General features: G+C 48.3%; 1 protein-coding gene across 1 annotated transcript in view; it reads right to left on the bottom strand.

Moving 5' to 3' along the window:
- gmip (GEM interacting protein) overlaps nucleotides 1-11,316 on the bottom strand; it is an 80,100-nt gene extending 68,784 nt beyond the window's left edge. The window contains exon 1 of the mRNA XM_078531166.1: nucleotides 11,127-11,316. Within this exon, the coding sequence (XP_078387292.1) occupies nucleotides 11,127-11,148 (22 nt within the window). The 5' untranslated portion in view covers nucleotides 11,149-11,316. The remainder of the gene's footprint in view (nucleotides 1-11,126) is intronic.
- Nucleotides 11,317-24,715: the final 13,399 nt, after the last annotated feature.

Here is a 24,715-nt window from a genome sequence, read left to right as displayed (position 1 = left end):
TGACCTCACCCTTTGAGCTGGTGCGAAAAATAAAACCCCACCGTTGTAGGCCATTTGCTTAATTACCCCACCCTTCCTCTCCCTTTGACTTGATGGGGAATTGGCAGGCAAAAGCCAGCATTGAAACCCATCTGGCCCCTGGGGAGAGAAGCCCATTTTCTCATACTCTGCACCCATCCCGTTCATCCCCAACTATCCAGTTAATGAAGTTTGCGCTGTGGCTCACACCAACCTTTGCCTGTCTGTGTAGAATTGAGGCTCATCCCTGCACTTATTGTACCGTAGCGTGCAGCCACTGAATACCTGCAGAAGAGGCCACAAGCCATTAAGCCCAGCAAAGTCTGTGCTGGCATTTCTCTCCGCACTAGTCCTTATGTCTAATCCTGCTCTCTGCTCACTCCCACACCCTCCTTACATTTCGGGCAACTCATTCCCTTTCAGAAGGATTTATGAACTTGAATGTCGTGCTGTCGAGCGTGCCACTTTCTGGCCACCCTCTTGTGTAAACCGCTTTCTCCTCAACTCCACCCGATGCCCTTTTAATTACAAACAGTCGCTTGGTAACATAGAACTTGAATATTACTGAAAAGCGAGACATTCTGCCGAAGCTTTTCACCTTGTGCTCATCAGGGCAAATGCAAGAATGCCAAATTTCAAATAATCACAACAGTTTATACTACAGGAGAAAAGGGTGCTGATTGGTTGGCATGTCGACTCTGATTGGCCAAGGCATTGCCATGGAGAAAGCAACGCGGAACAATAGGCTCCCCAAGCTCCCAGGTAATTCAAAAAAAGTGCAAGGCTGGATCATATTCCTTTTGTTTGCAGAGACTGGGTCCCTGTGTATGAATGTATGTCACTCCCAGCAAGCAAAACGAGCCACATTCGCGAGCTCAACTGATTATCATAAATTAGTTGTCAGTGTAGGTATTAGCGCACTCAGGATTATTCAGCAAGTGCTGCCCAATTACAGAATCACAGTAGACTTTTCGTTTCTTTAATTACCTTCAATATGTACCCTTTCTCTCGTTATTGGTAGGAAGAATCAGGATTTACATTAACATGTCCATCTGTTCTACACGCCCCTAACTCTGAGCATCCCATGGGAGGAGAAAATCTCAGAAAACAGACTTGCAAGTGGAAACCCGGAAGTGTTTCGAATTTACAGTGGACGGGAAATTTCCCAGGTGACCCAGAGAAAGCTTCCGTTTTTTTTAAGAAGCATGTGTGAAACTTTTTTTTTTAAATGTAAGGTCAGGCTGTTGGATTAGCTCAAGGTACAACAAGGGACCCCACAAATAACCTTAATGTTCATGAAGAAGGTTTGGGGCGGCAGGGTTTACATAGTTGAATACATTCGTTGACGCAGCATCATACAACCAGTAAGGGGTAGGGTTGTATCCAAGGACCACCGGTGAATTTTTAAAAGGACCATTTCCTTTGGAAGGAAACCACCTCAAACATTTTCTTCACAAAAAACACAAATCGCATCCTTTACCCTTTTCCACTCAGCACCAATATTCAGCATGCTCAACCTCCTCGCAATATTTTAGTTATTTTAGTAACAAACACCACGTTTACAAACATTCACTTGGTACTACGGAACTTGAATATGGTGAAAAAGAGAGACATGTTGCCAAAGCTTTTCATCTTGCACTCATCAGGACCGATGCAAGAATACCAAATTTCAAATGTTGCCATTCTCTGCAAACAAAAGGGATATGTTCAAGCCTTGTGCCTTTTTTGGAATTACCTGGAAGCTTGGAGAGCCTATGATTCCCTGTTGCTTTCTCCATGCAATGCCTCAGCTGGAGTTAACTTATCAATCAATCAGCTCTCTTTTCTCCCGTGGTATAAATTGTTATGACGGTTTGAAATTTGGCATTCTTGCATTTGTCCTGATGAGTGGAAGCCGAAAATCTTTAGTAGCATGTCTCCCTTTTTCAGCAATAAACACCATGTTACTTATCTGGGAAAGATCCAAGGAGTTATATTAACTTAACCCTTTGCCCCCACTCCTCCCACCACCTCAACAAGAAACTTAGAGGATTGGGAGCTCCCGTTTTACAATTCACCTGACCCCCAAAGGGAAGATGATGTGGACGGTGAGTGCCAAGTCTCATTCACTCAGTTTCCCCTCAGGCAGCTTAGATTACAATTATCCCCTAGTTTTAACCGATTCGACAGAAAATAATTCAAGTGGCATTTAATTCTCAGGCATCGCGTCATGTGATAATAGTGAGGAGCAAGTTGGTATGAGGGAAGTGTTGGAATACTCACCAATTATCTGGTTGGGTGCAGTTGCAACAACACAGAAGAAGCTCGATACCCATCCAGGACAGAGCTGTTCACTCGGTCAGTGTCCCTGCGGCTCAACTAAAGATCCACCCCCTCGACTGCAGGTGCACAGTGGCTGCAGTGTGTACCATTTACAGGATACACCGAGGCAACTCGCCAACGTTACTTGAACAGCTCCTCCCAGATCTGCGACCTCCACCAGCGAGAAGGACAAAGGGCAAGATCACGGGAATGTCGTCACCTCTCAGGTTTCCTGCCAAGTCACGTACCAACCAGACTCGGGCATATCTTTGTGTGTATGTGTATATAAATTCCAACACCGTGTGCAAGCAGCTTCACCACCACAGTGACGGCAGCTGTGAAGGGTAGGTCCTCCATCATCTTCTCAAGGGCGTTCAGAGATGGACAACAGATATGCCAACCTTGAGACTGACGCCCACATCCCGTGAATGAATCAAAGAAATTTCCTCTGTCAGTTACTTTAACGAGGAAGTTAATCCTGTTTGGGAATCGATGCCCAAACACTGACAATTTCCTTCTTTAACCCCTACACCAGCAGACGCCCAATGCAGCCCGATGCTCCTGGAGCAGCTCGATTCTCTACTGGGCCTCTGATCATCTCCGCCGCCATTCAGACAACTTCCTCTTTGAGGCCAAGCACTTCTTTTCCTCTCCTTGTGCTCGGTCTCTCTTCAAAACCCGAGGAAACCGCCCCCACAGGTCCCTCAAACTCCAACGAAAACAACAAACGACTTTTGTTTGTCTAGTGCCTTAATCATCCAAGGTGTTTCACAGGAGCATAATAAAAAGACACGGAGCAAAGAAAGAGATATTCAGGCAGGTGACCAAAAGCTTGGTCAAAGAGGTAGGTTTAGTGGAGTATCTTGAAGGAGGAGAGGTATGGCGAACTCAGGGAGGGTATCCGGGAGCTTAAGGTCCATACATCTGAAAGCATAGCTGCCAATGTTGGGGAGTGCAGCCTTCCTTCCAATTGTTTCAGTTTGATTGGATTTCTCTCCCTGCTGTCAGCCCTGTCCATTGGTAAATCAGGATGGATCTAAATCCCTTTCACTGACATGGAAACATGCTGAGCCGAGAAAGATTCCTGAGGAGTCAGAGCTCAGCAGTTGAAGACACATGGACAGAATCAAAAGAAAAGCTGGTCACCCACCACCACCCTCCCCCCATCTCCCCTTTCGAGCCCCTCTCCCCTTTATTTTTAACGGTTCTTCTCTGATCGTTGCTCCTCTCTATTTTCCTCTTTTGCTCCTCTCGATCTACTCTTCCTCCTCCCTTTATCTTCACCATGTTCAAGTCAAGTCTCAGTGACTGTGTCCTCCTCTAAGTCATTCTCTCACAGACGTGCGAAACTTAAACTCCTCGGTCTTCCTATTCTTCCAGAAAACCTACAGGCTTTTAATGTGATGTCACTATCCAGATTTACCTAGAATCTTCTCTCCTTCTTCCTCCAACTTTCTTGTCTCGTCATCACTTAAGGATTCCTCTGGTGTCCCACTGTATGGGACCAGGCCCTCCCCCTGGCATCCTGCCCTGTGGGACCAGGCCCGTCCCCTGGCATCCTGCCCTGTGGGACCAGGCTGTTTCCCTAGTGTCCTGACCCTGTTGGACCAGCCCCTTCCCTGGTGTCCAGCCTTTGTGGGACTGGGCCCTTCCCCTGGCGCCCTGCCCTGTGGTACTGGGCCCTTCCCCTGGCGCCCTGCCCTGTGGTACTGGGCCGTTCCCCTGGCGCCCTGCCCTGTGGGACCAGACCCTTCCCCAGGCGCCCTGCCCTGTGGGACCAGACCCTTCCCCTGGTGCCCTGCCCTGTGGGAGTGGGCTCTTGCCCTGTGTCCTGCCCCAGAGTGATACACTATTAAAAGGAGACATTATCCAAAATGCCCAATCCATCATTAACACTTAGGAGAACCTTCAAAATGAAGACAGGTGAGCATTTTATTCAGAAAGTACCAAACCAAAAGGACCAGGAAAGTTTGGAGTTATCAAATCTCAGCTGACTGGCCTTGACTTTATCTAGTGTTCGGCCAGAGAAAACCAACCAGGAACCTATATCCTGTAAGTGTCACTGTATAAACGCACACATGGAGCCAGAATTTACCCGAGGAGTCAACCTCTTCAGAAGAGAAGGGGGCTGGATTAATGAAATGGCCAAAAGGAATATCCATTGTAAAATGCATCAACCTGGGAGAGTTCTGATTGAAATATGGTTTTTGTGTAAAGAATCCAACTTTGGGAAGTTGTGAGCTAAACCTTCAGTAATCATGGCCTTGGGAACAATCCCTTGCATTTATATAATGCCTTTAAGGTTCAGAGAGATGACCAACAGTTCGATCTAAAAGGGAGGTGAAGAGGTGGTGGGATTTGGGAAGGGAGTTCCAAAGTACAACAGAAGAATCTATCACACCTGCCATTAACTGTGTTAATAAGTTTTAAGACCTATACATTCCTGTGAAGACTTATGCTCCTCCCCCTCGAATATACAGATACCCTGTTGTGGGGTGTTTGTTTCAGTTCGGTAGGTCTGAAGAAGTCTTCATAGTCTTATGTAGGTTAAGTGTAAATCTTTAAAACTATTTACAAGTATACGGTAAAGAGTACAAGTTAGGAGTTGTCTCCATGCTTGCTGGTACACACGGCTCTGTCCAACACTACACTGACTCCTAGGTGTGGGTCATGTGTTCCCTTAGATCAGTGCATGGGTGGTATTGTACTCAGTCTCACATTAACCCTATATGTAGCAGACCTTTATACCACAGCCCCCCGAAGTCTTTATCCAATGTATTTAGTTATTCTAATTTACTCAGTCCGACATTAACCCTATATCTTCCTGACCCTTTTACTACACCTCCCCAAGTCCTTATCCAATGTATTTAGTTATTCTAATTTACTCAGTCCGACATTAACCCTATATCTTCCTGACCCTTTTACTACACCTCCCCAAGCCCTTATCCAATGTATTTAGAGTTACACTAATTTACTCAGTCCCACATTGATCTTGTATGTGCCAGACCCTTATACTATGTAAACCTGTCCCGGAATTGACAGAAAACCTCTTTGTTCCATTGGCCACTCATTTGCACAACTGATCAGGGATCAAACTCTCTGAGAAGATGTGACTGCAAAGAGTTAGACCTCAATTTTCCCACCTCCGCCTGTCCCCTCCATCCACTAATGACAAATGATTTTAGCTGAGACAAGTGGGAGACGATAGGAACAAATTGGGATCCGATTGAGCCAAGGTTATTGACCCATTCCTGGACCTGAAAAAGCCGAGGTTTGATCCTCAGACTTTGCTGTGTTAGCTGCTCTTAACCAGGTGTACAGGTTACAGCACTCAGTAACGCTATTGGTATTTTGAAGTCTGATAATCCCTCGGGCTCAGCACTACTGGTCACTCCTTTAAGTCGACCTCCATCCCCTATGATTTGGAGTGCACCCTTCACCGGCCAGTAACTAGTTCAACGATGGCATGAAGCAGAAGTTGCAACAGAGAACGCTCAGTGTGTGTACTGGCTGCTCTGGTGCCCTCAGGTATCAGACAGAGGCGATGTTTGCCTCGACTGCTGGCACCCTCTTATCGAAAGGTGCAAATTACAGCTTTTACTTGCAGTTCTTAGAGGAGGGTGAGGATCTGGACAGGTGTCACAATGCTGCTCCCTTGTAGAGGTGCACCAATGGCTAGCTAATAGAAATGGCCAATAATGGTGTGCAACAATTGCGGCTTATCAGTTGGCGCATCGCAGCTATGCTGTTGCAGGCCAAGAGCGAGTTAGACAAACTGCACATCTGAACCTGTTCATCACACTCCATTCAGGGCCTAAAAATAAAAATTGCACCCCACCCTCCAAAAGCTAAAGGCCTCTCTCAGAGCTCAGTATAGATGCTTCCCCATTGTGGTAGTGAGCCACAGAGACTACGAAGATCCCAGATCTCAAAGCTGTTCCGTGCTGATGGAGTAGCCACCTGAAGCAAGAGACAATTCCAATTCGGGAAAGGTTGAGCAGGTTGGGCCTATACTCATTGGAGTTTGGAAGAATGAGAAGTGATCTCATTGAAACGTAAGACTCTGAGGGGCCTTGTCAGGGTAGATGCTGGGAGGATGTTTCCCCTTGTGGGGGAATCTAGAACGAGGCAGCACAGTTTCAAAATAAGGGGTCTCCCATTTAAGATGGAGCTGAGGAGGAATTTCTTCTCTGAGCGGGTTGTTGATATTTGAAATTCTCTCCCACAGCAAACAGTGGAGGCTGGGTCATTGAATATATTAAAGGCTGAGTTAGACAGGTTTTTGAGCTTAAAAAAGTAAAGGGTTATGGTGCGGTGAGGGGCAGGAAAGTGGAGTTAAGGCCACATCAGATCAACCATGATCTTATTGACTGGCTAAGCAGACTCGAGGGGCTAAATGGCCTACTCCTGCCCTTATTTCTTATGATTTTATGGTCTGAACGTGCAGTGTGATGGGAGATCAACTGAGCTTTCAAGTTGGTTCGGATTTTCTGAGCATGTTTAAGTCTCGTCGCACCCAGAGCTTCCTGATTCTGTCAAGCACAGACTAAATCCAGGCAGAATTACTGATTAACTGAGCTCCTAATTAATTAATTTGCTGTTTACAAACAGTCCCGATTAGTTCTGGTGACAGCAGCAGCAAAACCATCACAGTGCAAAGCTGATGAGGGGTCTGGGGCAAACAAACTAATCAGAAGGGAAATGACCATTCAGCCCATCAGTCCTACCCCCTTAGAAGTCGGTGTCTGTTACCATGGAATCCCCTCCCCACTCCTGCCCCCACCAACTGGGTCTGATTATTCTATCAATGAATTGCCCTCCCCTTCATCAGTCCGACTCCACTCAGAGTCTGGCTCTGATAATTCTGTCGCAGGTTACCCTCCTCAACTGATTGATTTGCTACTTTAACAGCCACTCTGTTTGTCTTCTCACCTCCCATGGAGAATTCTAACCTCTGACCCTTCATCTCAATAAGTTATTAATCAAATTCCTTTTCTTACGAGCGGCTAATCAACTCCCTACAAGAGAGACTGGCAACGTGGAACAGTATCGGGGAGACTGGTCCACATTTCCCAACAATCAACAAGCAGAAAAAATATCCTTCCTAACCTCCAACCCAATCATTTCTTTGCCTCAGACATTGACCGATGAGCTTTGTTTAGAGACAAAAGTTTAATCCATGGAGGTCAATACCCCTTAGTCACATGCTTAAGGTACTGATCTGTTTCCAGGGTTGAACAGCCTAATAATCCTCTAGATTACCAAGAGGGACCTATCGGGATGGTTTGCCTCTGTTGGAGCCCAGGGCGAACGCTCTTCCCCCATCCTGTTTTCTCCCTGCTTTCCTGAAGGCACCAACTCTTAGTTCGGTCAAAGAGATAGGTCTTAAGTAGCGGAGTTGAAAGAGAGAGAGTGAGAGAGTGTTTAGGGAGGGAATTCCAGAATGCAAGAGGCCAGAAATGGATGATAGTAGAGATCTCACAGGGTTGTATTGTCACATCATTGCAGAGTGAGCAACATGTTAAATATATTCAATCCAGAGATGAACACATTTCTAGATATTAAAGATATCAAGGGAAAATGGCGTTAAGGTAGAGGATCAGCCATGATCTAGTTGAATTGCGGAGCAGGCTTGAGGGGCTGAATGGCCTACACCTGCTCCTATTTCCTATGTTATTAAAAATTCCACTTAAGAGCATGCACTTCCTGTCCACCAACCCTACTTCCTGTTGTCACAGCTTTTGGTCACATTGCTCTTGGTGTTTACCCTGAATTAGGAGCTTAACATTTCTCATCAATCTTGCAAAGTCAACTGGCATATCATCACTGCAGGTTCTGAATACTAGGTAACTCTGCGGAGAGAGAGAGAGAGAGAGAGAGAGAACCAGAAATCTCCCAACCTGTCACCATGTATAGAAAAGCCTTGTATTCAGCAACTAACCTTGGGCAATTTATCTGTGTAGGTTTAGCTTCACAAAGCATACGCGTGTAAATACACTTACGTCTCTCCACTTCCCTCCCATTGGCTTGGCTTCCTTATATGTGTGTTTTGGTTGGGGAAGTTTCACAGAACCGCTGATTCACAAGGGGTTGCAATGCCCGATCAGGCCCTGGAAAGGGCACTGGTTTCTACTGTTGAACAACCTTACGCTCCATGTTTAATTATTCACTGCCCCCACCACCTCACGAACCCAGCATGGACATCACAGTATGAACACTACAGACCCTTGTAGGCAAGAGCTGGAGCTGTCATTGTGCAAGAGGGTGACTGTGAATCAGCAACGGGTCAGGAGGAACTTGATGGTTAAGATTTTGACCCAAGTTAACAGCTTCCTTGCTGACAGTACGTCAAAACATGTCAAGAGTACAAAAACAACCTGTATTTATATAGTACACTTAAGGTAGTGAAACATCCCCAAGGCACTTCATAGAAATCTAATCAAACAAAATTTGACACCAAATTAAGAGATATTAGGACAGGTGATCAAAAGATTGGTCAGAGAGTTGCTTTTAAGTTCCTTAAAGGAGTGTTGGGGGAGCTATGCTTTCCTCCATTTACAACAACTTACACCTTCTACCGAGTAAGATGCCCCAAGGCGATTCACAGGAGAATTATCAGAGAAAATTCAACCTAGGGCCAAAGGGGAGGTGATATTTGGCCAGGGGGACCAAAAGCTTGGTCAAAGAGGTGGATTTTAAGGAAAGGAGGAGGAGGAGGAGGAGATAGGTGGAGAGGTTTAAGGGAATGTCATAGCTTAGGGCCTAGGCAGCTGGAGGCACGGCCGCCCACGGTGGAGTGAAGCAAGTAGGGAATGTGCAAGAGGCCAGAGTTAGTGGAATGTCGAATTCTGGAAGGGCTGTAGGGTGTGTGACGTAGCAGAGAATGAAGGGGCCACTGAGACTACCAAAGGTTGAGTCAGCGAATTTCGGAAAGGAGGATGGAGGAAATGTAGTTTTGTTATCAACCCAGAACAAATTGACTCTAAAGGGGAAACGAGGAACCATTTGAGTTCAGTATCTGCGATCATTTGCTTTGTTCAGTGGGTAGCACTCTTGCCTCTCAGTCAGAAGGTTGTAAGTTCAGGTCACATTCCACAGACCTCAGCACAAAATCAACACTGACACTCCCAGTGGGAGTTGGAGGTACCATCTTTCAAGTGAGGCATTAAACTGAGGCCCCGTCTGCTCTCTCAGGTTGATGGAAAAGATCCCCTGGCATTGTGTGTAGAAATAAGGAAGTTCCCTGCAGTATCCTGGCCTATATTTATCCCTCAATCAACATCACCAAAACAAACGAACCGGCCATTCATCTCCACGATATGCCTCATCTACATTACACAGTGACTACATTCCAAAAGTATTTCATTGGCTGTAAAGCACTTTGGGGAGTCTTGAGGAGGTGAAAGACGCTAGATAAAAATACAAGTTCTCTCCGACTACATTTGAAAGTCCTTGCTATCAGTTTCCCTCACTGGTGCGATGTGCTGACCCTGTTGCTAGGACGATCTGCACCACAGGACAACACGCCACAGAAACAGGCAGGTTTTTGCCTGTGATTGACTGGGTACTGGGATCCTACACTGCCTTAGACTAGGGTCTGACCTTTGACTCTGTGAAGGAGACAGATAGAGAGAAACCAAAGCTCAAAGGGGCCCAGCTCCCCTTGATGGTTCCTCATCTACACATTGTTGCGGGCCTCATGTGACTGGGGAAGGTAAGGGGAGACTCGACAACAGAGGGAGAAAAAGCCACAAATGAAGGGTGAAAAATCCGTGCAAGGATTTGACTTCCACTAAAATGATGACTGGTGGCTTAAAGAGTCACAGAACGAACACTATATTCAACAGCTTGATGGGATGCCCTCCCCACTCCTCAACCCCTCCTCTCCATTCAACCCCAGTATCTTGCCCCTCCCCAACCCCTGGATCTCTTTCCCTCACCCCCTGGTCTCCCACCTGCACCCACCACCCAACCCCAGTCTCCCATTCTCCCTCTCCCCTTCCTGGGGTTGCCAACCCTCCAGGATTGGCCTGGAGTCTCCAGGAATTGAAGACCAATCTCCAGGACACGTCTGGCAGCAGCCCTGGAGAAAATTCATCCGGACATTCAAAAAGATTGTTCTCTTTCTTTGAATATTTCTCTTTAACAGATATGAAAAATATTGAAAATGGTGGGTTGGGGGGCGGGGGGGGGGGGTGGTGCGCGGTGTGTGGGAGAGGCTGTTTGACTGACAGACAAGCATCATCCAATTGGGTAGTGAGTCTTTTTGCTTTCCAATTGGCGTAGGAAGACACAAGGATGGATATGTTGACAGACTAATAGCTGGAGTGTGGGGGAAGTCACATGATGAAATCTCTGGGAATATATGTAATCACAGTTGGCAACCATACCCCTTCCACACCACCTTCCCACCAAATCTCCAATCCCTCCACCCAAGTAAAATCAGGGAGACTGTAAGTGAGCACATCTGGTAAAAAAAAAATCCTATTATTCAGCCTGTTGAAATGAGAGTTAAGACGTTGGATAACAAATGCCAGAAAAAGAAGCACGAAACCATGTTTGCCACAAGCACCAATCTGCTTCGGAGCCCTAGATTTTTCACACACATCTTCTAGCAACACACAAATGTCACAGGATGTGGTCGGCACTGACCTAAATGGAGACTAGAGTCAAATGTCTGAAGGAAAAAAAAACTATCGAACCGGCTGCCATCATTTCACATCATAACCAACACATACCCATCTTCATCTAAAAGGCCCCCGAGTTACAGGCACTTAGCTATTGGTGAGTTGCTCTGACATACATACCGTTCTCCTCTGCGTCACCCATGCCTCCTTGTCAACTGGTATCCCAATGCCTCAGTCGCCAGCCCCTGCAGCAGCTTCTCTGCTCTCTGTGCCTCTGCTCAGCAAAGGATCCGTATCAAGCAGAGACAAAAAAAAGAGAAGTGGCGAGAGGCGGCTCACAGGCCCTGCTTTGTTAATGCTTTAGTTCCTCCGCTGGCGATGGGGGGAGTTAGGGTCGGGGGCGAGGTGGGGTTTGGTGCCCAGCTGTGAGCGACAGGCGTTTGCACGGGCAACTCTGGCCCACAACATAGACCTGGCCACTCACACACAACCCGTCGCAGGGCAGCCACTCCGTCTCATCTAGCTCCGTGACGTCAGCAAATCTGCAAAGCCGGTGCACTTCCTCCTTGCAAACCCCTGCGAGGTTTTACTCACTGCAGGCTCCTGCCAGTAACGTCCCACACATATATAAACGGGGCGCCTGCAATCTGAAGAGTTTGGAGGACCGTGAACTCTTGCGCAATCTGGCTTTCCGGGAGATTGGAAAGTCTTGTGCTGGCGGTGTTTCCCTCCTCCCAGCCCTGGCTGTTTGCGTACATCCCCTGCACACCAAGGCTGATCACCTGAGACCCTCCTGGCCTCTGTCTTGTTTTGGAATCCCTCCATGGCCTTACCCCCTCCCTTTCTCTGTAACCTCCTCCAGCTCCACAAACCTCTGAGATCTCTGCAAATCTGGTCTCTTGCACATCCCCCATTTCCTGTGCTCCACCATTGAGGGAGCCTAGACCTTCAGCTGCCTAGACCGAAAGCCCCAGAATTCCCTCCTGAAGTCTGTCCACTTCTCTCGCTGAGTATTGCTGAAAAAGACATTTTGTCGAAGCTTTTCATCTTGCACTCATCAGGACAATCGCAAGAATACCAATGTCAGGGGAAACAACAACTGTATGAGATCAGAGTGCTGATTGGTTGGAAAGTGGACTCTGATTGACAGAGGCGTTGCCATGGGGAATGCACCAGTTACCATACCTAGTTTAAATTTCAAACAATTCTTGGCAGTTAACTGTCAGTCACCATTAACTGGTGCATTCTCCATGGCAATGCCTCTACCATTGCCTTTTTATGGCAATACTCAAGTTCTGTACTACGAAATGACTACTTCCCTCCTCCTTTAAGATGCTCCTTAAAATCTACCTCCATCTAAGCTAAGCTTTTGACCACCTGTCCCAATATAGGAACAGACAATACATAATATAAACATAATATCTCCCTATGTAGCTCAATGTCAATGTTTGTTTGATAATGCTGCAGTGAAGTTCCTTGGAACATTTTGCTACATTAAAAGGTGCTACATAAATGCAAGTTGTTGTTGTTGTGTGTGACTCCGTATCACGATGGGTATATGGTTGCCAACCCTCCAGGAATGCCCTGGAGTCTCTCGGAATTAAACGATTAATCTCCTGGACAACAGGGCAGAAAAATCGTAGGCGGGGCAGGGGGGGTTGGAAGTTTAAATTTTTTAAAAAGTGTTTATTATTGCTTTTTTGACCCCTCCCATTAATTTGTCACAAAATGTCGGAGGCGGAAAGGAAGGTTGTTGAAAGTGGGCAGTGACTGGAGGAGGGAGTTCGTGGGAGGGGAGCATTGAAGGGGAATTTAAGATTTCCTCCTCCCCCTTCACTTGTCCTTGGGTCTTTAAATCCGGTTTTCCCGCCTCTCCCGGGAGATTTTGTCCCCTCGTTATGGATGGAACGTCTTAATGGGGAGATGGCTGCGCTGTCGTATTGTTAGTAATCCCGACGCCCACCCTAATGATCTGGGAGTGAGGGTTCAAATCCCACCACAGCAGCAGTAGATCTTTTTAAAAATCTGGAATATAAAGCTAGTCTCAGTCACGGTGACCATGAAACTATCATCGATTGTCGTAAAAATACCATCTGGTTCGCTAATGTCCCTTAGGGAAGGAAATGTGCTGTGTTTCCTTGGTTCTGGTCATTATGTGACTCCAGTCACCACAGGCTGATTGGATTGCTCTACATAGAGCTGGCATGAACTTGATGGGCCAAATGGCCTCCTTCTGTGCTTTAATGACTCCGACATAACCCAATGTGGTTGACTCTTAGCTGCCTGCAGGAGTGCCCTAGCACCTTCTCAAAGATAGCTCAGAATGGACAATAAATCAGCAACACCCACATCCTGAAAAATGATCTGGGGGTTTTTTTTAAAAAACTGTATCCAGTCAGTGTGCGTTTCTTCAGAAATATTTTTGACAGGAAGAGAGAGAGAGAGAGAGAGAGAGGCGGGGGGGGGGGCGGGGGGGGGGGTGCGCGGAAGGCAGTGCTGAACAGACATAAGGTTTCCTGGCAATTTACTATTTACAGAAATGCTGCATGAAGCCACACTGAGCTGGCAGAGTCACAGGGCGTGAGCAACAAGGAAATGTCTATTAACCCATCACATGCACTCTGATATTTGCATATCTGGGGCCATGATCATCTCCACTGTCCCAAACTGGTATCCTTCTGTATCCTGTTAAGTCAGGAATTTGGCTGCCTTCTTTGCAATAGTGCACTCCGATACCAAATTCAGCTCGTCCGATATTGAAGCACCATATCAATGCAAGTCTTTCTTCCTCGATATTCCCTCACATGGTTTCTCCCCTTGTCAACAAGCAGCTGTTAGCTCTACTCTTGGAGTAAGGATTCACACACAGCTCGGCCCTGCCCCACTCCCCCTCCCCCTCCCCCTCCCCCCCCTCTCCCTGTCTACCACACACCCCTCCCCCACACCTCCCTAAGAGGTCCTCCAGCTCCTCACCCAGGTGCCCTCCCTTCATAGTTCAACAGTATGAGGTTACTCGGCAGGGGAGGCACCGCAGGCTGGACCATTCCTGCCTCCAGCCAAGGTCCCCACTTACATGGGGCAGCTCCAAAGAATCACAAACTCGGAGAGGTGGGGGCATCGGGAAGAAGAAATGTGGGGAGAGGCCAAGGGAAGGAGGAAAAGGGGGGGAGGGGAGGGGCAGGGAAGGAGAACTTAGGACCTTCTGACACAGAGGCGAGAGTAATGCCGACAGACCAAGACTGAGATATAACGGAGAGACGAGCTGCCCATGAACTGAATTCCGTTCTCCATTTCGCCAGCGGACGATCGTGGCAGGGCCCTGAGGTGTCAACGTTCAAGGGACGGTGATGGCGCCCCGGCAGCCCTCACGCTTTCAGCCTCACGTGTAAAGCTCACCGCCACCCAGGAAAGGAGATTTCTTACCGTTCACCATCCTCGCCACGGTGGCGGCCGTCTCCAGGATGGAGTTGTTGGGATTCAGCGAGGGGTAGCGGCCAATGATGAGTTGCAGAGCCATCAGCATGGTGGCCAGCCTCTCCTGTACCAGCTCCTGATCAGCAGGGACATCGGCTGAAAGAGAAAGTCATGCACCTTGATCACTGTGGGCAGGGGTCGGGGGGGGGAAATGGTGCAGCGGGAGGGGAGCGATGCAGTGGGAGAGGGGTAAAACAGTGCTGGGAGGGAAAATGGTGCAGTGGGAGGGAGGAAACAGTACAGTGGGGCGGGTGGGGGGGCACCTCAGCTGAGTGGGCACCACATACGCAGCGCAGTAAAACCAGATCCAATCCAATTCAACGGCACAGGCCGAGGTTCCTCCTGATGTGATTAGTCTGGGTTCCTGTTTTGAGGGTGGGAGTGGCTGGTTGGAGAAGGGCTATCTTCCCACTTGCTCACCCCCAAATCCCACCCCCTTTAAAAAAGGGGTTCAGTGGTCAAAATTCCCTACCCACTGTGGTAATGAGCCAGAGTAGGGGAACCTCGATTCCATTCCCCAATCAAAGCAGTTGGTCACAGCCCAGGCACCTCCCGGAGACCCGACCTCCCGGAGACCCGACCTCCCGGAGACCCGACCTCCCGGAGACCCGACCTCCCGGAGACCCGACCTCCCGGAGACCCGACCTCCCGGAGACCCGACCTCCCGGAGACCCGACCTCCCGGAGACCCGACCTCCCGGAGAGTAAGATGCCAGGACAGGCTGGTGCTCGGGTGTGAAGTGCCCCTGAGTCGAACAGACTCTCAGGTGGAGAATGAGCGCTTGGCTGAGGTAACAAAAGCGTGAGCTGGACCCGCGCTCCTGGAAGACTTTGGGAAGGCAGGAGAGGAAATCCAGCCAGAGATGATTCCAGGGGCCTGAGAACTTTGTTAAAAATTCTTTCATGGGATCAGTTCTTGACCACCCCAAATTTCCCTTGAACTGAGTGGCATTGCTGTGGGTCTGGAGTCACATGTAGGCCAGACCGGGTAAGGATGGCAGATTTCCTTTTAGTTTTACCACAAATCCATGATCGTTGTCATGGTCGCCATTACTGACAGTAACTTTATATTCCAGATTTATGAATTGAACTTAAACTCCGCCAGCTGCTATGGTGGGATTTGAACCCATGCCCCCAAAGCCTGTGGGTTACTAGTCCAGTGACATTACCACTACACCCGACGTGGCAATGTATTTATTCAGGGTAACAAGGAGAATGTAAACAATATGACAGCTGGAGATTTTCAGGCTCCCATTTCCTCCTCCAGTTCTCGACCCCACTGGGCGGTTCTGGGAACAGAGCAGTTCAGGCCTCAGCCAGGCCCCACACTGTCCTACTCTGGTACAGAGACTAAATATTACGAGGAGGCCCCAGAGCAGCTTCACTTTTCAATCACATCTCCCTGCAGTAACAGAGCAGTAAAGGGGCAGCACAACTGGAGCAGGGGGCAAAGTAGACCTGCTCAGCGTAGCGTCTCTTCAGTGCGGCTTCACTCAGATATCGCCCGTTTCCCAGCTGCTGCATGATGGCCACAGTGGGGCAATAAAACAATTTGCATTCATGTAGCGCCTTTAACACAGTATAACATCCCAAGGCACATCAAGAGCGTTCTCAGGTAACAAACCACATAAGCATGCCTTAGGACAGGTGACCAAAAGCTTGGTCCGAAAGGTAGGTTTTAAGAAGCGTCTTAAAGAAAGAGAGCGTGCGGAGAGGTCTAAGGAGCGTTTAGGGCCCTGGCAGCTCAAGGCAAGGCCGCCAACGGTACAGCGATAGTAGTTGGGGAATGCTAAAGGGGTCAGTGCTGGAGGAACACATAGATCTCAGAGGGCTGTGTGGCTCAAGGAGGTGACAGACATGGAGGGGGGGATAGGGCCTATGGAGGGATGTGAACACAAGGTAGAGAATTTTACAACCGAGGTGCTGCTTAAGCGAGTTCAGCAGGCACAGGGGGTGATCGGTGAATGGGACTTGGTGCGAGTTAGAATACCAGCAGCAATATTTTCGATGAGCTGAAGCTTGTGGAGTTTGGAATATGGAAAGTGGCCAGGAGAACACTGGAATAGTCGCGTCGGGGTGTAAAAAAAAAGGCGGAAAAATAAATAAGAGTCAATCCTGTCACTTGTCTGCATTCTGGCCTTAATCTGTGTTTATAGAACATTCACAGGTGTACAGTTAATGTGAAAGGCCATTGATATGTGAGACATGGTTGAGGGAGAGGCAGGATTGGCAGCTCAACATTCTGGGACATAGAATCTTCGGGCAAGACAGGGGATGGGGTAAAAGAGGAGGAGGCATTGCATTATTAGTTAAGGATTCAGTTACTGCAGTAAGGAGAGATGATATCTTAGAGGGGGTGTCAAATGAAGCTTTGTGGGTAGAGCTTAGGAATAAAAAAGGGGCAGCCACATTGTTAGGTGTTTATTATAGACCCCCAGATAGTCAGCGGGAAATTGAGGAGCAAATATGTGCAGAATTTGCGGAGGTGTGTAAAACAATAACAATAGGGTAATTATATTAGGTGATTTCAACTTTCCCAACATTAATTGAGATAGACATAGTGTTAAGGGCTTCGATGGAGTGGATTTCTTGAAATGTGTACAGGAGAACTTTTTAGGTCAATATGTAGAGGGTCCAACAAAGGACGGTGCATTGCTGGACCTAATTCTGGGGAATGAAGCTGGACAGGTGGCTGAGGTGGTGGTGGTGGGCGAGCATTTTAGTGATAGTGACCACAACATGGTACAGTTTAAGTTTGTTATGGACAAAGAAATCGACAAGTTGCAAAAAAATGTTTTGGGTTGGGGGAGAGTGGATTTTAGTAAAATAAGGCAGGATCTGGCCAAGGTAGACTGGAAACAGTTACTTGTGGGGAAATCTACAGAGGAACAGTGGGCGGTGTTCAAAAAGGAAATGGGGAGGGTACCAGCTCAACATGTTCCCTCTATGGTGATAGGAAGGAGTAACAAGCCCAGAGAACCATGGATGACCAGAGATATTCAGGATACGATGAGAAGGAAAAGAGAGGCTTTTAGCAGGTACAAGGGAAGCAAATCAGCGGAGGCATTAGTGGAGTACAGACAGTGCAGGGTGGAGCTTAAGAAAACAATTAGAAGAGCAAAGAGGGGAAATGAGAGGGCTCTGGCTGGTAAAATTACGGAAAATCCCAAGATATTCTATAAGTATATCAATGGGAAGAGGATAAGCAGGGAAAGAGTAGGGCCCATAATGGACCAGGGGGTGCAATCTATGGGTGGAGCCAGAGGACATTAGTAGAGTGTTGAACTTCACATCTGTCTTCATCCAAGAGAATGAGGATGAAGGTATGGAACTCGGGGAGAGAAACTGTGAGGTTCTTGAGCAAACTGATATAGGGAGTGACAAGGTATTGAGGGTGTTGGCAGGCTTAAAAGTAGACAAATCTCCAGGTCCGGATGATTTGTGTCCCAGACTGCTGAGGGAGGCAAGGGAGGAGATCACAGGAGCTCTGACCCAAATTTTTAATTCCTCTCTGGCCACGGGGGAGGTGCCAGAGGACTGGAGAACAGCTAATGTGGTTCCGCTATTTAAGAAGGGTTGTAGAGATAAGCCAGAGAACTACAGACCAGTGAGTCTCACGTCAGTGGTAGGGAAACTATTGGAGAAAATTCTGAAGGAGAGTATCTATCTCCACTTGGAGGGGCAAGGTTTGATCAGGGATAGTCAGCATGGCTTTGTCGAGGGAGGTCATGCCTAACAAATTTGATTGAATTTTTTGAGGAGGTGACCAGGTGTGTAGATGAGGGTAGTGCAGTTGATGTAGTTTATATGGATTTCAGCAAAGCCTTTGACAAGGTCCCAGATGGGAGACTTATAAAGCAGGCAAATGCACATGGGATACAGGGTAATTTGATAAGGGGGATTCAAAATAGGCTTAGTTGCAGGAGACAGAGGGTGATGACAGAAGGATGCTTTAGTGACTGGAAGCCAGTGTCCAGTGGCGTACCACAGGGATCTGTGCTGGGTCCTCTATTATTCGTCATTTATATAAACGACATAGATGACTATGTGGGGGGTAGGATTAGTAAGTTATAAAAACAAAAAACAAAAAAACTGCGGATGCTGGAAATCCAAAACAAAAACAGAAACAGAAATACCTGGAAAAACTCAGCAGGTCTGGCAGCATCAGCGGAGAAGAGTACAGTTGACGTTTCGAGTCCTCATGACCCTTCAACAGAACAGATTAGTAAGTTTGCGGAAGACACAAAGATTGGCCGGATGGTTAACAGTGAGGTTGAGTGTCTTGAACTACAGGAAGATATAGACGGGATGGTCAAATGGGCAGATAAGTGGTAGATGGAATTTAACCCTGAAAAGTGTGAGGTGATACACTTTGGAAGGAGTAATTTGACAAGGAAGTATTCAATGAACGGCATGGCACTAGGAAGTTCTGAGGAATAAAGGGACCTTGGTGTGTGTGTCCATAGATCTCTGAAGGCGGAGGGGCATGTTAGTGGGGTGGTGAAAAAGGCATATGGGACACTTGCCTTTATCAATCGAGGCATAGATTACAAAAGTAGGGAAGTCATGTTGGAGTTGTATAGAACCTTAGTGAGGCCACAGCTGGAGTACTGTGTGCAGTTCTGGTCACCACATTATAGGAAGGATGTGATTGCACTGGAGGGGTGCAGAGGAGATTCACCAGGATGTTGCCTGAGATCAAACATTTAAGTTATGAAGAGAGGTTGGGTAGACTTGGGTTGTTTTCGTTAGAGCAGAGAAGACCGAGGGGTGACCTGATCGAGGTGTACAAGATTATGAGGGGCATGGACAGGGTGGATAGGGAGCAGCTGTTCCCCTTAGTTGAAGGGTCAGTCACAAGGGGACATAAGCTCAAGATGAGGAGCAGGAGGTTTAGGGGGGATGTGAGGGAAAACTTTTTTACCCAGAGGGTGGTGACGGTCTGGAATGCACTGCCTGGGAGGGTGGTGGAGGCGGGTTGCCTCACATCCTTTAAAAAGTACCTGGATGAGCATTTGGCACATCATAACATTCAAGGCTATGGGCCAAGTGCTGGTAAATGGGATTAGGTAGGTAGGTCAGGTGTTTCTCACATGTCAGTGCAGACTCGATGAGCCGAAGGATCTCTTCTGCACTGTGAGATTCTGTGATATACCAATTTCTGGTTCATTTAAGTGAAAAGAAGCACTATTTGTGAGATCAACCGTTCAATGTTAATTTAGGCTGACTAAAGCCTATCAAAGAATTTCAAGACATTTGGTTGTGATATGATAGTTCAAAAATTATTCTAACCAGGAAATTTCAGTTCCATTTTACATTCCATGGCACAAAGAGTAGTGGTGGGATTGGGTCTGTCACTGTATAACACTGGGGTATGGCACTGGTGGGATTGGGTCTGTCACTGTATAACACTGGGGTATGGCACTGGTGGGATTGGGTCTGTCACTGTATAACACTGGGGTACGGCACTGGTGAGGTCAGGACTGTCAATGTATAACACCGGGGTACAGTACTGGTGATGTCAGGACTCTCACTGTATAACACTGGGAAACTGTACTGGTAGGTATAGGTCTGTCACTGTATAACACTGGGTACAGTACTGGTGGGTACAGGTCTTCCACTGTTTAACACTGGGGTACAGTACTGGTGGGTACAGGTCTTCCACTGTTTAACACTGGGGTACAGTGCTGGTGGGTATGGGTCAGTCATTGTGTAATGCTAGGATACAGTAATGGAGGATACAGGTCAGTCACTGTATAACACTGGGGTTCAGTACTGGTGGGGTCAGGTCTGTCACTGTATAACACTGGGGTACAGTACTGGTGGGGTCAGGTCTGTCAATGTATAACACTGGGGCACAGTACTGGTGGGGACAGGTCTGTCACTGTATAACACTGGGGTACAGTACTGGTGGGGATAGGTCTGTCACTGTATAACACTGGGGCACAGTACTGGTGGGGTCAGGTCTGTCAGTGTATAACACTGGGGTACAGTACTGGTGGGGATAGGTCTGTCACTGTATAACACTGGGGTACAGTACTGGTGGGGTCAGGTCTGTCAATGTATAACACTGGGGCACAGTACTGGTGGGGACTGGTCTGTCAGTGTATAACACTGGGGTACAGTACTGGTGGGGATAGGTCTGTCACTGTATAACACTGGGGTACAGTACTGGTGGGGTCAGGTCTGTCACTGTATAACACTGGGGTACAGTACTGGTGGGGACAGGTCTGTCACTGTATAACACTGGGGTACAGTACTGGTGGGGACAGGTCTGTCAGTGTATAACACTGGGGTACAGTACTGGTGGGGATAGGTCTGTCACTGTATAACACTGGGGTACAGTACTGGTGGGGACAGGTCTGTCACTGTATAACACTGGGGCACAGTACTGGAGGATACAGGTCTGTCACTGTATAACACTGGGGTACAGTACTGGTGGGGACAGGTCTGTCACTGTATAACACTGGGGTACAGTACTGGTGGGTACAAGTCTGCCACTGTATAACACTGGGGCACAGTACTGGTGGGGTCAGGTCTGTCAGTGTATAACACTGGGGCACAGTACTGGTGGGGACGGGTCTGTCACTGTATAACACTGGGGTACAGTACTGGTGGGGTCAGGTCTGTCACTGTATAACACTGGGGCACAGTACTGGTGGGGTCAGGTCTGTCACTGTATAACACTAGGTACAGTACTGGTGGGGTCAGGTCTGTCACTGTATAACACTGGGGTACAGTACTGGTGGGGTCAGGTCTGTCACTGTATAACACTAGGTACAGTACTGGTGGGGTCAGGTCTGTCACTGTATAACACTGGGATACAGTACTGGTGGGGTCAGGTCTGTCACTGTATAACACTGGGGTACAGTACTGGTGGGGTCAGGTCTGTCACTGTATAATACTAGGTACAGTACTGGTGGGGTCAGGTCTGTCACTGTATAACACTGGGTACAGTACTGGTGGGGTCAGGTCTGTCACTGTATAACACTAGGTACAGTACTGGTGGGGTCAGGTCTGTCACTGTATAACACTGGGGTACAGTACTGGTGGGGTCAGGTCTGTCACTGTATAACACTGGGGCACAGTACTGGTGGGGTCAGGTCTGTCACTGTATAACACTGGGGCACAGTACTGGTGGGGTCAGGTCTGTCACTGTATAACACTAGGTACAGTACTGGTGGGGTCAGGTCTGTCACTGTATAACACTGGGGCACAGTACTGGTGGGGACAGGTCTGTCACTGTATAACACTGGGTACAGTACTGGTGGGGTCAGGTCTGTCAATGTATAACACTGGGGTTCAGTGCTGCTGGAGTCAGGTCTGTCACTGTATAACACTGGGGTACAGTACTGGTGGGGACAGGTCTGTCAATGTATAACACTGGGGCACAGTACTGGTGGGGTCAGGTCTGTCACTGTATAACACTGGGGCACAGTACTGGTGGGGACAGGTCTGTCACTGTATAACACTGGGTACAGTACTGGTGGGGTCAGGTCTGTAAATGTATAACACTGGGGTTCAGTGCTGCTGGAGTCAGGTCTGTCACTGTATAACACTGGGGTACAGTACTGGTGGGGACAGGTCTGTCAATGTATAACACTGGGGTACAGTACTGGTGGGGACAGGTCTGTCACTGTATAACACTGGGGTACAGTACTGGAGGATACAGGTCAGTCACTGTATAACACTGGGGTTCAGTGCTGCTGGAGTCAGGTCTGTCACTGTATAACACTGGGGTACAGTACTGGTGGGGACAGGTCTGTCACTGTATAACACTGGGGTACAGTACTAGTGGGGACAGGTCTGTCACTGTATAAAACTGGGGTATTGGTGGGTACAAGTCCGCCACTGTATAACACTGGGTACAGTACTGGTGGGTACAGGTTTGTCAATACATAACACTGGGGTACAGTACTGGTGGGTAATGGTCTGTCACTGTATAACACAGGTGTTCAGTACTGATGGATATGGGTCAGTCACAGTGTAATGCTGGGGTACAGAACTGATGGATACAGGTCAGTCACTGTATAACACTGGGGCACAGTACTGGTAGGGACAGGTCTGTTACTGTATAACACTGGGGTACAGTACTGGTGGGGTCAGGTCTGTCACTGTATAACACTGGGGTACAGTACTGGTGGGGTCAGGTCTGTCACTGTATAACACTGGGGTACAGTACTGGTGAGGTCAGGTCTGTCAGTGTATAACACTGGGGCACAGTACTGGTGGGGTCAGGTCTGTCAGTGTATAACACTGGGGCACAGTACTGGTGGGGACGGGTCTGTCACTGTATAACACTGGGGTACAGTACTGGTGGGGTCAGGTCTGTCACTGTATAACACTGGGGTACAGTACTGGTGGGGTCAGGTCTGTCACTGTATAACACTAGGTACAGTACTGGTGGGGTCAGGTCTGTCACTGTATAACACTGGGGTACAGTACTGGTGGGGTCAGGTCTGTCACTGTATAACACTGGGGTACAGTACTGGTGGGGTCAGGTCTGTCACTGTATAACACTGGGGTACAGTACTGGTGGGGTCAGGTCTGTCACTGTATAACACTAGGTACAGTACTGGTGGGGTCAGGTCTGTCACTGTATAACACTGGGTACAGTACTGGTGGGGTCAGGTCTGTCACTGTATAACACTGGGTACAGTACTGGTGGGGTCAGGTCTGTCAGTGTATAACACTGGGGCACAGTACTGGTGGGGTCAGGTCTGTCAATGTATAACACTGGGGCACAGTACTGGTGGGGTCAGGTCTGTCACTGTATAACACTGGGGTACAGTACTGGTGGGGACAGGTCTGTCAGTGTATAACACTGGGGCACAGTACTGGTGGGGTCAGGTCTGTCACTGTATAACACTGGGGCACAGTACTGGTGGGGTCAGGTCTGTCACTGTATAACACTGGGGCACAGTACTGGTGGGGTCAGGTCTGTCACTGTATAACACTGGGGTACAGTACTGGTGGGGTCAGGTCTGTCAATGTATAACACTGGGGCACAGTACTGGTGGGGTCAGGTCTGTCAATGTATAACACTAGGTACAGTACTGGTGGGGTCAGGTCTGTCACTGTATAACACTGGGGCACAGTACTGCTGGAGTCAGGTCTGTCACTGTATAACACTGGGGTACAGTACTGGTGGGGACAGGTCTGTCACTGTATAACACTGGGGTACAGTACTGGAGGATACAGGTCAGTCACTGTATAACACTGGGGTTCAGTACTAGTGGGGACAGGTCTGTCACTGTATAAAACTGGGGTATTGGTGGGTACAAGTCTGCCACTGTATAACACTGGGTACAGTACTGGTGGGTACAGGTTTGTCAATACATAACACTGGGGTACAGTACTGGTGGGTAATGGTCTGTCACTGTATAACACAGGTGTTCAGTACTGATGGATATGGGTCAGTCACAGTGTAATGCTGGGGTACAGAACTGATGGATACAGGTCAGTCACTGTATAACACTGGGGCACAGTACTGGTAGGGACAGGTCTGTTACTGTATAACACTGGGGTACAGTACTGGTGAGGTCAGGTCTGTCAGTGTATAACACTGGGGCACAGTACTGGTGGGGTCAGGTCTGTCAGTGTATAACACTGGGGTACAGTACTGGTGGGGACGGGTCTGTCTCTGTATAACACTGGGGCACAGTACTGGTAGGGACAGGTCTGTTACTGTATAACACTGGGGTACAGTACTGGTGGGGTCAGGTCTGTCACTGTATAACACTGGGGTACAGTACTGGTAGGGACAGGTCTGTTACTGTATAACACTGGGGTACAGTACTGGTGGGGTCAGGTCTGTCAGTGTATAACACTGGGGCACAGTACTGGTGGGGTCAGGTCTGTCAGTGTATAACACTGGGGCACAGTACTGGTGGGGTCAGGTCTGTCACTGTATAACACTGGGGTACAGTACTGGTGGGGTCAGGTCTGTCACTGTATAACACTAGGTACAGTACTGGTGGGGTCAGGTCTGTCACTGTATAACACTGGGGTACAGTACTGGTGGGGTCAGGTCTGTCAATGTATAACACTGGGGCACAGTACTGGTGGGGACAGGTCTGTCACTGTATAACACTGGGGCACAGTACTGGTGGGGTCAGGTCTGTCACTGTATAACACTGGGGTACAGTACTGGTGGGGTCAGGTCTGTCAATGTATAACACTGGGTACAGTACTGGTGGGGTCAGGTCTGTCACTGTATAACACTGGGGTACAGTACTGGTGGGGTCAGGTCTGTCAATGTATAACACTGGGTACAGTACTGGTGGGGTCAGGTCT

Source organism: Cetorhinus maximus, chromosome 28 (assembly GCF_964194155.1).
Source record: "Cetorhinus maximus chromosome 28, sCetMax3.hap1.1, whole genome shotgun sequence".
NCBI classification, from domain to species: Eukaryota; Metazoa; Chordata; class Chondrichthyes; order Lamniformes; family Cetorhinidae; genus Cetorhinus; species Cetorhinus maximus.
This window is presented reverse-complemented; position numbering and strand designations above follow the sequence as displayed.